Source organism: Asparagus officinalis, chromosome 2, assembly GCF_001876935.1.
Source record: "Asparagus officinalis chromosome 2, Aspof.V1, whole genome shotgun sequence".
In the NCBI taxonomy this organism is placed as follows: Eukaryota; Viridiplantae; Streptophyta; class Magnoliopsida; order Asparagales; family Asparagaceae; genus Asparagus; species Asparagus officinalis.
The window spans coordinates 44,904,450-44,918,094 of NC_033795.1; the positions used below are offsets into that span (position 1 = coordinate 44,904,450).

A 13,645-nucleotide genomic window follows, 5' to 3' on the forward strand; every position below is an offset into this window, starting at 1 on the left:
GACCGTTATACATTTGTCGGTTTTTACTTAATCACAGGGGGGTTTTGATTGTAGGACCAACCATTAGAGCTGATACGGCCACAACCATTGGAGAGGTTTTTTTGATGTTGTCTTGTGTGTGCGAGACAGTATACCTTGCCTCGTGTGTCTGAGATGGGTTCAATTGTCCCGCTTGAAGAAAGGTGGCTGTCGGGTTGAATTTGTGCCATCATTTGTTCGCTTCCTTGAGTTTAACAAAATTTAAACTTTATTATGATTACTTATCCTATTCTGAATAAATAAACATAATACTTATATGATTTTTGACAAACCCTCAGCCATTAACAGATTTGATAAACTTTTACTGACTACCGTTTAAATCGGGCTAGCATGCAGATTGTTTAAGTCCGTTCTGCATTTAACGTTGTGCTAAGAGAATAAACTCTCTTAGACTTGATGCTATGATGTTGAATACATAGGCTTGGTCATTTTTACGGGAACGGATCACCCAACAATGCATATTAGGCATAGACTTATCTCTAATAAAGGATCAAGATAAAGTCTTCCATGCATCAAACATGGATTTGGAAATGGGTTAAGTCTTTTTGGTGAAAAGATGAACCCGATACTGAAGAGGAAGAATTTTATATTCTATCTCCTAGTCTCTTTTTTTGTTGGTAGAGATGAACCTGATACTGGAGAGGAAGAATTTTATATTCTATCTCCTGGTCTCTTTTTGTTGGTAGAGATGAACCCGATGTCGGAGAGAAAGAATTTTATATTCCATCTCCTGCTGCAAAAAAAACTCAAAGTAGGATCTCCATATCAAGAATCTGAAAAAGTGAAACTAAGAGTGGGATCTCCACTCTGAGAGTCTGAAAGATTTTGATAACCCTAACAGTCGGAAGGTTTGATTATCCAATCTGAAGGTGAATTTCTCGTTTATCAAGATGAAATTCTGACTTTGGCCCTAATTGTTTAAAGGTTTGACCAGGCAAGACTTTTGAAACGACCCTAACTGTAGGAAGGTTTGATCGCTTGAAATGAGCGGAGACTTTTCGTTTATCGAAAGGGAATTTTGGTTTTGGTCCTAACTGTTTAAAGGTTTGACAAAATGGGAATTTGAGATGATCCTAACTATTTATAGGTTTGATCGTTCAATTTGAAAGTGAACCTCTCATTCATGGAAGAAATAGAGAGGGAATTTTAGCTTTGGCCTTAACTATTTAAAGGTTTGACCAAGTGGGGATTTGAGACGATCCTAACTGTTAAAGGTTTGATCGCTAAATTTGTAAGTGGTCCTCTCGTTCATGGAAGGAATCAAGATGGGATTTTAGCTTTGGTCCTAACTGTTTAAAAGTTTGACCAAATAGGAATTCGAGACGATCCTAACTGTTTAAAGGTTTGATCATTCAATTTGTGGACCTCTCGTTCATGAAAAAAAGCAAGAGGGGAATTGAGCTTTGGACCTAACTGTTTAAAGGTTTGACCAAATAGGGATTTGAGATGATCCTAACTATTTAAAATATTGATCATTTAATTTGTGGACCTCTCGTTCATATAAGGAATCGAGAGGGGATTTTAGCTTTGGCCCTAACTATTTAAAGGTTTGACCAAATGGGGATTTAAGACAATCCTAACTATTTAATGGTTTGGTCGTTTAATTTGTGGACCTCTCGTTCATGGAAGGAATCAAGAGAGGATTTTGGCTTTGGCCCTAACTGTTTAAAGGTTTGACTAAATGGGGATTTGAGACGATCCTAACTGTTTAAAAGTTTGATCATTCAATTTGTGGACCTCTCGTTCATGGAAAGAATCAAGAGAGAATTTTGTCTTTGGTCCTAACTATTTAAATCTTTGACCAAATGGAGATTTGAGACGATCCTAACTGTTCAAAGGTTTGATCATTTAATTTGTGAACCTCTCGTTCATGGAAAGAATTGATACTGGATTTTGGGTTTGGCCCTAACTGTTTAAAGCTTTGACCAAATGAGGATTTGAGATGATCCTAACTGTTTAAAGGTTTGATCATTCAATTTATAGACCTCTCATTCATGGAAAGAATCGAGAGTGGATTTTGGCTTTGGCCCTAATTGTTTAAAGGTTTGACCAAATAGAGATTTGAGACGATCCTAACTGTTCAAAGGTTTGATCGTTCAATTGGTGGACCTCTCATTCATGGAAAAAATCAAGAGGGGATTTTGGCTTTGGCCCTAACTATTTAAAGGTTTGACCAAATGGGAATTTGAGAAAATCCTAACTGTTTAAATGTTTGATTGCTCAATTTGTAAGTGGTTCTCTCATTCATGGAAGAAATCGAGAGAGGATTTTGGCTTTGGTCCTAACTATTTAAATGTTTGACCAAATGGGTATTTGAGATGATCCTAACTGTTAAAAGGTTTGATCGTTCAATTTATGGACCTCTCGTTTATGGACAGAATCGAGAGGGGATTTTGGCTTTGGTCCTAACTATTTAAAGGTTTGATCAAATGAAAGTTTGAGATGATCCTAACTATTTAAAGGTTTGATCGTTCAATTTGTGGACCTCTCGTTCATGAAAGAAATCGAGAGGGAATTTTGGCTTTGGTCCTAACTATTTAAATGTTTGACCAAATGGGAATTTTGGACGATCCTAACTGTTTAAAAGTTTGATCGCTCAATTTGTACGTGATCTTCTCGCTCATGGAAAGAATCGAGAGAGGATTTTAGCTTTGGTCCTAACTTGTTTAAAGGTTTAACCAAATAAGAAGTGGGAGTAGGGTACAAATAAGAGTGAGAATGTTGACTTGTACAAATCACTCGGTGGGGGTTTTCGGTGTCAAGTGGCTAGGATTTAATATGAAGAGGTTTGATAATTGCTATGGATCAGCAGATTGAAATTTTTGATATCATGTCAGGACTTTGACAGTGGGAGTGTTAAAGGCTTAGACACAGTGAGAGTTTGAATGGATTCAACCATGAAGAATTTTGGTGGAACCACCGTCAATTAATTTGATTAGTGAGGGATTTTGTAGTGGAGGACCGTGAATCATTAAGCACTCCACAATTATTCCGTGGGAGTTTTGTGAGGGAAGATTGACCCAATAAAGTCATTGAATCTCATCTCAACGAAAGAGTGCTTCGAAAGTCACAGTAGGAGGGTTTTAATCATCTTATAAATGATTAAATAGCCATAGTGGGAGGTTCTTAATCATGATTAACAATGAATTATTCTGATGATTGGTTTTCACCTTGAATAATGAATCGGTTTTGGGTTATCCTTAAAAATACCATGTGTAGTATTCTCTATGAACTTCCCATTGGAATGAATTGAGGTATTCCACCCCCAGCTCTTTGGCGAATCTGAATCCAATTATATTCGACCATATTGTTGGGTTATCCTTAAGAATATTAAGAGTAATATTCTCTAGGAACTTCCCGTTATTGAAAATAAAGGAAGTAGTTTAACCTCGTATACCCGTTGGAGGAAAAGGAGAATCAGTTTATACTCTTATACTCTTCGGAGTTACATAGAAAAGTAGTTTATACTTGTATACTCATCGAAGACATATAGAGAAGCAGTTTATACTTGTATATTCATCGGAGTCACATGGAGAAGTAGTTTATACTCGTGTACTCATCAGAGTCATATGGAGAAGCAGTTTATACTCGTATACTCTTCGGAGTTACATGGAGAAGAAGTTTATACTCGTATACTCATCGGTGTTACATGGAGAAGCAGTTTATACTTGTATCATCGGAGTCATATGGAGAATCAATTTATACTCGTATACTCATTGGAGTCACATGGCGTCCTTATTTGGCTTGTTTTGCAGTTATGATACAGGAGTCAATTAAGGCTTGGATTTTATTTTTGAGGCCAAAGCAAACCTTGGTGGGATGAAGAACCCTTCTGTGGTACGCACAGTAGTTTGGATTCATAATCCTCTTAGATTCCTCCTGATCTTTAATAGGTGGTAGCTCGATTTTTGTCGTTGGCGAGGAGGTATTTCAAGATGGATGGAACTTCATCATCTTCTGTTATCTCCAGGGTTACTGTTGTGACGTTTGATTGGCATTCACAGCAGTTACACATGTCATCGGTGGACTTCTCTCAGCTTTCTTTCTTTTAAGAAAGCGTTCAACTTGTTCTCCGCGTAGTTTTAACTCTTTCCAAGTGGCTGGAGGCATGACCCACATGGCTCCAGGACATTAATGGAGAGATTATTATGGCAGGTCTGCAGGATGAACTCCTCTGTGACAGGATCTCTGCAATTCATTACCTTGTTACGGAAGCGCTTGACAAAATTGTCGACTGATTCTCTGTCTTTTTGCTTTTCATCCAGAAGGGTTCCGATTGACACTTCGGTGTCATCATTGAAGAAATTGATGAGAAACAAATTTTTCATGTCATCCCAGCAGTTGACGCTCTCAGGCTTAAGACGTCGGTACCAATTGAAGGTGTCACGCCCCGTTTTTTAAAATACCAGGGAATCGGAACGTGAACAAGTCCACGACGTATTAGATTAAGAAGAAATATACACTATCATTATTTATTTTCTTTTTTTTCTTCTCAATCTAATACACTAAGCATCAAATACATAAATCTCAATCACATGTCCCCGATCATAATAGCAAGAATATAAAAACAACGTAGAATAAGAAATAAACATATCATCAAGCAGATCATCCTAGACATAAAATATGGATCCAACATACCCTTATTACAACAGTTCAACTAGGAAATAAGAAATATATAGTCCAAAAGAAAGTAAATACTAATAAATAACTAAATCCATCATCAAACTAAAGAAATACTGTAAAAAGAGTTCTAATATTCATCAGCTACTACAGAAAAGAAAACAAGTTTAGGATTCAGTTTGTTCTTCCACTCCATCGGAAGGACACTCCGACTGGGCATACACCGGCTCTGTTGCATCATCAAACTAAACCTGTACGTCCCCTAAGTTTGATGCACACCAGAGAAAATAGGTGTACGTCAGCGTGCATGGCACATAGCAAGATCTCATATGAACAAATAAAACGGTCTAACGACCCATGCTATGACAATAATAATACTAACAGGAAAGACAAGATATGTGCAACTGGAAATCTAATGATAACATACAGCTATGTGAATACAGTAACTGGGTCGAATACTAACCAACCTAAAGCTCAGTGGTCCACATATCACACAGAGTCAACGCTCATATCATCGGATAACTGACTGTTCACAAATCCCCTATGTGCATCCAATACGCCGCTATATTGGATCGGTCAGAGGGCTACACGTAATCCGATTTCAACCTGGTTCGAACTCAAGCTAAACTCGGGTGAATATTAAATTCACGGACTAAAGTGACTACACTGGCTTCACTTTGACCCAGCAAACTAACCCCAAACTACACTTGATCATAGGGCGAGCCTGGAAGATACATCAACAACTATATCCGATCATATGAATATTGACTTCCTCATCCCAACTCCTCTCGTTTTTCTAAGTCAACCATAATCCTCATTGAAACTCTGGTTCACCATCTAAACTCAGTCAACACAACCACACATATCACTAGGTCTGTTCATGACGCACAAGACCACTAAGTCATGAACTACTAAGGTTCTCAATCACTACAAGAGGCAATAAATAAAACTAATTATATACAATGATAACATGTCATGTCAAACATGATTAAGCAAGTTCATAAGGCATGAGTAATAACTGCGAACGAAATACGAAATGCATGAACAGAGTCTACACAGCATAAAAATACACGTAAATAGACTTCATTAATATCTAACTACCAAGGTGTCCAAACTTCTCATGCAAGCTATCCATAATTAAGTATCCTCTAATATAATAATGTGGTAAAAAAGAAAACTAAAGACCGACATCATTTTGCACATGAAATATCACGCTCTACGACTAACGTTATACGCTTTTAATTAATAAAAAAAATTCCTTTTCTAATAATTAATTTCTAAAACTATTTCTCATCATAAATATTATAAAATAATATATTTATGTAATACATACATATATATGTTAGTTCTTTTCTACATGAAAAGCAACATTTCCCTATTTTATAAATTACCTTTAATTTATTTTTTTCAATATTATTCCGTAAAATCTAATTTTAACACCTAACTTGTCATTTCATGTCCGTAATATCTTTAAAAAAATACAATTAATAATATTATTAATCTAATTTCTACTCGTGTGCTCGTCATTTCATGCTTGTCAACTTTCAGGCATAAGCTAGTATTATACATCATCATTCCACGCAGATATTCAAATATGCACATTAATCACCATAATGATATTATAAACAAAATAATATATCTAACTAAGATAATTAACAATAAAAAATTATAAAAAGTTACTAATTAAGCGACGAGATCTTGCCTTGGCGCATCGAACAAATCGACGTCGACGGCACGGGTCAGATCAGACGCGATGGAACGTGGCGTCGGAAGGAACTTCAGCGAGGGACTATCCGGTGATGGGGCAGTGGCGTGGGCAGCGGTTGGGCTGATGGTGGTGGTGAAATCAGGTCGTGGTCGTCAAGGGCTGGGCTGGTCGATGGAGGTGGTGGACTTAGGCTGGTCGGATCTCAGCGGGTGTGGCCCGACGCGGAGAGATGCGGGGCCTTGGCGGCTGGGCTCAGAGTCGGTGTGAAGGGGTGTAGGGGTGAGGAGAGAGGGTGGAGGAGGTTCTAATGAGTTAGGGTCTATGGCGGCTGGGCGCTACGGACGGCAAGGAGAGAAGAGAGGATGACGGCGAGGCTTAGTAGCTGAGTGAGCCGAGGGTGGTAGGGCAGGCTGAAGGGGCAGCTTTGGATCTGGCGGTGGAGGGCTGAGGTGGGTAGTGCTTATGGAGGCAAAAGGCGGAGCGGGTCGTCGGAGAGAGGAGCTCAGGCGCAGGTGAAGGCTTAAGCGCGGCCGTGGGGTGCTGCTCGCGGCGTGACGAGGCACCGCGCGTGGCGCTATTGTAGGGAGGGGAGCGAGCGAGCGGCACGAGATGGAGAAGTAGGTGCGACTCGAACGGCCGGTCTTGCTGGAGGCTGCGTTGGGTTGACCGACGGAGGGAGAGGGGATATATATCTATAGTATTATATATATATATAATAATATATATTATAATATATAATATATATATATATAGATATATATATATATATATAATATTAATATATATATATATATCATATATATATATATATTATATTTATATATTATATATATAGGAGAGAGAAAAGGGAGAGAGAGAAGAAGAGACGAGAGAGAGAGAGAGAGCAAATGATAGTGCGCCGGCTGGTTTTTGAATGTAGGGCTAGGCGTTTGCGTTTACAGGGTTATATATATATAAATATAATATTAGTTAGGGTTAGGGTTAAATAACAAAAAATAATTAAAATAAATAATTACGGGTGCTTAAAAATTAAACTAATTACAGAATAATTATCTACAAATATAAACGTACATGTTGTGCTAGTACAATAGTTAATACGAAATAATTAAAATAATACAATAATTTATATAAATAATACGTAATTTATAATTCAACATAATACACGAAATAATACGTAATAGTATCAATAACACAACAGATTAACTCCAAAAACTTTTACCGTATAAAATAAATTTATAAATATTAAAATCATTTAATTAAATATAAAATTTGGACTTTAAATCATAGAAAATTTTAGAAGGCCGAGAAAAATACAAATATTCTTTTAAAAATAATAATTAATTGTTTAAAAATACTAAAAAATTATTTTAGCTAGTATCAAATTTTATGGTCACTAGATCCTACCCTCCTTAAAACAAATTCTGTCCTTGGAATTAAAATAACAAGAATGAAATATAAAGATAGATTCACTTCAACTCATATAAGGTTCAAAATATATTGCATATCCATAAATAAGAAAAGTCATACAAGGCGATTCAAATAAGATACAAGACAAAACCGCTAAGATTCAGGAAATAAATGAGGGTATTGCTGTAGCATCTCAGGCTCGGTTTCCCAAGTCAACTCTTCAGGAGAATCTAGGTGCCACATCACACGAACAAGCGAGACGGTCTTGTTATGGAGGGTCTTCTCCCTTCGGTCCAAAATTTCCACTGGCTGCTTCTCGTATGTCAAATCGGATCGCACCTTAATCTCTGAGAAATCTACGACATGTCTCAAATTTCCGACGTATTTCCGTAACTGAGAAACATGGAATATGTTATGCACTCTAGCCAGGGCGGGTGGTAATGCAAGTCGGTACACCACTTCTCCCACTCTCTCTAATACATTGAAAGGACCCACATATCACGGACTCAACTTCCCACGCCTTCCAAAGTGAATGGTGCATTAGTTGGGGGAAATCTTTAGGAACACATGATCTCCTGGCTGAAACTCCAAGTACCGGCGCTTCGCATCTGCCCAATGCTTGAATCTGTCCTGTGCTATGCGAAGTCGCTCCCGAATGATCCTGACTGCATCAACTGATCTGTCAATTAACTCCGGCCCAAAAATCTCTCGCTCACCAACATCGTCCCAACTCAGTAGAGAACGACACTGCTTACCATACAGTGCTGCAAAAGGGTCCATTCCAATACTAGTCTAGAAACTATTGTTGTATGCAAACTCCACCAAATGCAAATGATCTTCTTATGACCCTTGGAAGTCAAGCATACAAGCTTTAAGCATGTCTTCCAAAATATGAATGGTCCTCTCTGACTGCCCATCGGTTTGAGCGTGATAAGCTGTGCTAAAACTGAGACTGGTCCCCAGACTCACCTGCAAACTCTTCCAGAACTCTAAAGTAAATCGGGTATCACGATCCGAGATGATGCAGACTGGGACTCCGTGCAATCACACGATCTCCTACAATACAAAAGATTTACTAACACTATTGGGAAAGGAACTCATTGAAATATATAGAGATAAATATTTTACCTCCATGTATCTTTGAGTAAGATGCTCCGTCGACTATCCCACTCGGAAAGGAATGAAGTGAGACGATTTGGTTGATCGATCTACGATCACCCAAACAACATCATTTTGTCTAGTGCTCCTAGGTAAGCCACTAACAAAGTCCATGGCGACATGCTACCACTTCCATTCGGGAATAAGCCATGGCTGCAAAATGCCTACGATGCGCTGATGCTCTGCCTTCACCTGCTGACATACAAGGAACTTAGCCATACTACGAGCCACATCTCTCTTCATACCATGCCACCAAAAGTTCAGTTTTAGATCCTTATACATCTTCGTACCTCCAGGGTGAATAGAATACGGTGAGCTGTGAGCTTCTTGTAATATCTCCTCTCGAACATCTTCTCCTGGTATGTAGATATAACTCCCAAATTATAAGGATCCATCCTCATAAACAACAAATTCTAGTCGAAGACCAGCCACTGCTAACTCTCTACACTTCTGAAGAAATGAGTCACTTGTTTGTGTAGCCTTGATTCACTTGACCAGTGTCGATTGAATCTGAAGATTTATCAAAGAAGTGGTGATTCCTAGAAGATGAACATTCTATACCCATATCCTGCGTCCATTGCTGAAGTCTCGCATGAGCCGTAGGGTGCATGACAGTTGGCAATCGGCTCAAAGCATTGGGTACTACATTGACCTTACCAGGGTGGTACTGAAGATCAATGTCGTAATCCGCCATTAGCTCTAACGATCGGCGTTGCCTTATATTGATCTTTTTCTGAGTAAATATATACTTCAAGCTCTTATGATTAGTGAACACCTTCACTTGCTCTCCCAACAGATAATGCCTCCTGTAGGCATCAAAAATTGCCCATAAGTCCTTGTACGTGGCTCGAGGTAGAGAGAAGACGATGAACGTTGCTATTCGAGCCAGGGACACCAAGAGGTGTCTCGGCCAAGACATGGCTGAGACACCAATGAGTGTCTCATCCTTCTACTTTTCTTAGAATTCGTGTGTGAAGATTGTAGGCATATAAAATTGCTTATAGGTCCCCTAGCATAGCTCGGCACAAACCGACGAACCAACGAGGCGACGAGATCGACGAATCGCACAGAAGCGACGGAATGCATCCATACGCGTTCGGAATCAAACCAAGTGTTAAGGAATCAACGAGTCATCCAATCGAGAACAGACTCGGACGAATCGCGATCGAATCAAGATCAGTTTTGGACTCGAACTCAGAAGCGGATTTACTGCCAAATCAGGAATCGGATTTACTGCCAAATCAGGAATCCGACTTACTGCCAAATCAGATCAACCAATCAGAATCTCAATCAACCGAATCACGGACAGAACCGGAAACAACGGAAAACAATTCGAAAAAGTCAGAAAAAACACCGCCCGCGGGGGCTCGGCCAAAGCCGAGCCACCTCAAGAGCCACCCCAAGGTGGCTAGGCACAGTGTCGGCCACCCCGAGGTGGCCGACAGTGGCCCGAGGTGGCCGACAGTGGCCAGAGGTGGCCGACAATTCCCTTTTTGCAGCCACTGTCCTGAGAGCCTATAAATAGGCCTAGAGATGTTCATTTTCGGGGGTCGAACTTTCAAGAGCCGAAACTCTGCCGGATTGAAGAGTGAACTCGGAGCTTGAAGACCAGAAGACTTGCACCATTCAGATCTGATCCTCGGCGACCATCCACGTCAGAAAAGGCAGGATCTCGAGAGGAAGAAAGAACAGATCTGAGATCTACACGAGGCTACACTCCAGATCTAAGCTTGGTCTTAGATCTCGAGATCCGAGCGATTATTCCCTTGGTGGATTAATCCCTCCCGGCTATTATTCCCTTCGTGGAATAATACCCGCATACTCGTGTAGATCCGACCGGATCTAGATCGCGCGGTGGTCCACGGATTAACCCCGGCGCAGGCAAAGAACCCACCAAAGCGAGCGACCGCAAAACAGGAGCTCGTGATTTGTTCACAGAGGAGAGTTGTAATTTTTCTTTATTTTCTTTGATTTAGTTGTAACCGGATCTATAAAAGACCGGATCTTTGTAACCCAAGATGACAATCATATCAATGAAAAAGAAAACAGTTTTCCACGCGAACAATCTGGCGACCACAGTGGGAGCCGACGATCTCGCCAACGAGATCGATGCGTCGCAGCCGCGGATTGCAATCCCGGTCGTGGAGGAGGTCGAGTACGAGTTCGACCAAGCCAAGTTCGAGGAGTACGTGTCCTCGTCCGGCTCTATCTCCCCCCGCAAGTCCAAGAAGTTCTCCTCCGGGAGAAAAGCTCGTTGGTTTGAAGCTGCTCGGGAAGCCCACGAAGCTCTCAACCCAACTGACGCCGAAGTTGCGTCAAATGAAGTTCCACCGACCTCCAATCAGGTCAACCCAACTCCCGCCAACGCCTCCACTGTTCAGGGCGTTGTGACTCTCTCAAAGAGAGCCCGCCAGAGGCGTCGTCAACGCCTCGCGCGGCAACTCGCTAAGGCGATGGAGTCTATGGACGGATTCCGCTACAACGCGGAGCTGAAGAACAGAAGAGGCAAACAGCCTCAACCACCAATGAACGGCGACTCTTCCAAGCCACCAAAGAAAGAATGGGTCCGCGTCAAATGAAACCGTTCGACGCTCGAGGAGCGCATTCGCAAGCGCCACGCGATGTCAGCGCAGGCACGGGCTCAAGCTCAGGAAGCCCGTAGAAAGCTGCAAAAGGAGGTGGAGAAGAAGCCACCACCAACACGCCAAGTCTGGAAGCCTAAGTCTGAAGTGGCGACTCAGGCCAAAAAGCAACCAGTGCAGCCTTCTAAGGAAGGTCAAACTCCGGCGAGTCAACCAAAGTCGCCGTCAATCCCAATAACTTCTCCGGGAGATCATGCAGAGTCATCCCGCAAGAAGAAATCAATTTTGGAACGCCTCGGTCCAGTTCCTGACGTGAGAGGCAAAGCTCCAATTCACGAGCGTTTGGGCCCGATGAAGAAGCCCAGAACGACTCAACATACTGGGGGTCGCCATCACCTCCAGCATGACAAAGAGCTCAAGGCAGCTGCGCGCACCAATTTGCAATTTGCGCATTGAAGTCCAAGATCACGCCGAAAATTCACGCCCAAAAAGGCATGTTTTGAGGCGGGTAACCTTTGAAAGCCCAAAGAAGGCAAGTCAACCTCAGATGGAAACATTATCATCTGATAATGATTGTGTTGTACCTGAGAAGGCGTGCCCGCACACGATAGGTTACTCCGACTGTCAAAATGACGAGTTGTACTATCGTGCTGGGGGTACGAATAGAACCAGGAAGAGGAGTCCCCGAGAACAGGAAATTCAATGTCCCTGTTCCAAACTCATTCGGGCGGTATTGTCGGAATGCAATTGCATTAAGGCGGTCCCCGAAAGAGTTTCAGTTTTTGAAAGACTTAATGCGGAAACGCCAAAACCAAGGCCTAGGCGCTTCCAACGAAGAAGAAGGGTGATTGAAGACGGAGAATTTCCGAGGGTCACCACCAACATGACGAGCAAAGGGACATCGGCACGAGAAGATTTCGAGTCGATTCTGAAAGCTTCCCGACCTAGAACCCGTCTGCAGTCCGGAACCATAGAGCGAGCAACTTATGGTAGGATTCGGACAAGACGCCCTTCAGAAGATGAAGAATCTGATGCCGGCTCCGCGGTGGCATCAGATAATACAGTATCCAGCGAGGGACAACCCCGCGAGGCCCTGATGATAAGTGCGGAGCAGATGGCCAAGATGCTTGAAGACGCTTTGGCTAAGCAGAAAGAAAGTTTCAAATTTGAGATGGAGATGGCCATGCAGCAGATGAGAGAAATGCATGACCAACAGATCCAAGCATTGGCGAACCAACAAGGCGAGCAGAATCATCGTAACCCGATTAATGTGGAAGATGAGGATACAAATGCTCGTAACACCAATGATCCTCCCGTCAACGCAGGGGGTGGTAATGAGAATGCTGGCGAAGAAACCGGCGAAAACCTGAAGATCAAGAACCTCGAGAGCAAAATCAACACACTAATTTCCGCTCAAGAGACGAAGAAAACAGGCATTCCTTGCCCATACCCAAGAGAATGGGAATCGATCCCATATCCGGCGAAGTTTAATCTAATTAACTTCACGCCGTTTAATGGGATGGGTTCACCTACCCAGCATTTGATTTACTTCAAATCGCATTTGGGGGTGATCTCTGGTAATGAGCCTCTGATGGTGCGGTCATTCGTCGGCACTCTTCGCGGAGCCGCCTTCGATTGGTATCGCCGCCTCAAGCCAGGCAGCGTAAACAGCTGGGATGACATGGAGACCAAGTTCCTGGCCAACTTCTTCGACGACGACACCGAGATATCTATCGGATCGTTGCTCGATGAGAAGCAGAAGGACGGAGAGTTAGTCGATACCTTCGTCAAAAGATTCCGGAACAAGGCGATGAATTGCCGGGACCCGATCACCGAGGAATTCATCCTCCAGACCTGCCACAACAACCTCGCGTTGGACGTGCTAGAAGCAATGGGGACAGCACCATCCAATACATGGAAGGACTTGAAAGTCCGGGGAGAGCAAGCTGAGCGATTCCTCAAGAGGAAGAAGGCGGAAAGAGGCCAACCGGCGACGAGTGTTCCAAAGCAAAACTTCGTCCCACGGGGGAAAGGTAAGGCACAAGCTAATGCAGTTGATGCTAATCAAACCTTTCAATTGCAACCACAGCAACAGCAGCCACAGCAACAAGCACCCCAACAATCTCGAGGA

At 42.1% G+C, this 13,645-nt stretch overlaps 1 protein-coding gene across 1 annotated transcript; it reads right to left on the minus strand.

Annotated features, from left to right (window-relative positions):
• Positions 7,928–8,554, minus strand: LOC109831133. Its single transcript, XM_020398472.1, has 2 exons — positions 8,342–8,554; positions 7,928–8,167 (listed from the first exon to the last, which is right to left on the minus strand). The coding sequence occupies exons 1-2, from the start codon at positions 8,552–8,554 to the stop codon at positions 7,928–7,930; spliced, it is 453 nt and encodes a 150-aa protein (XP_020254061.1).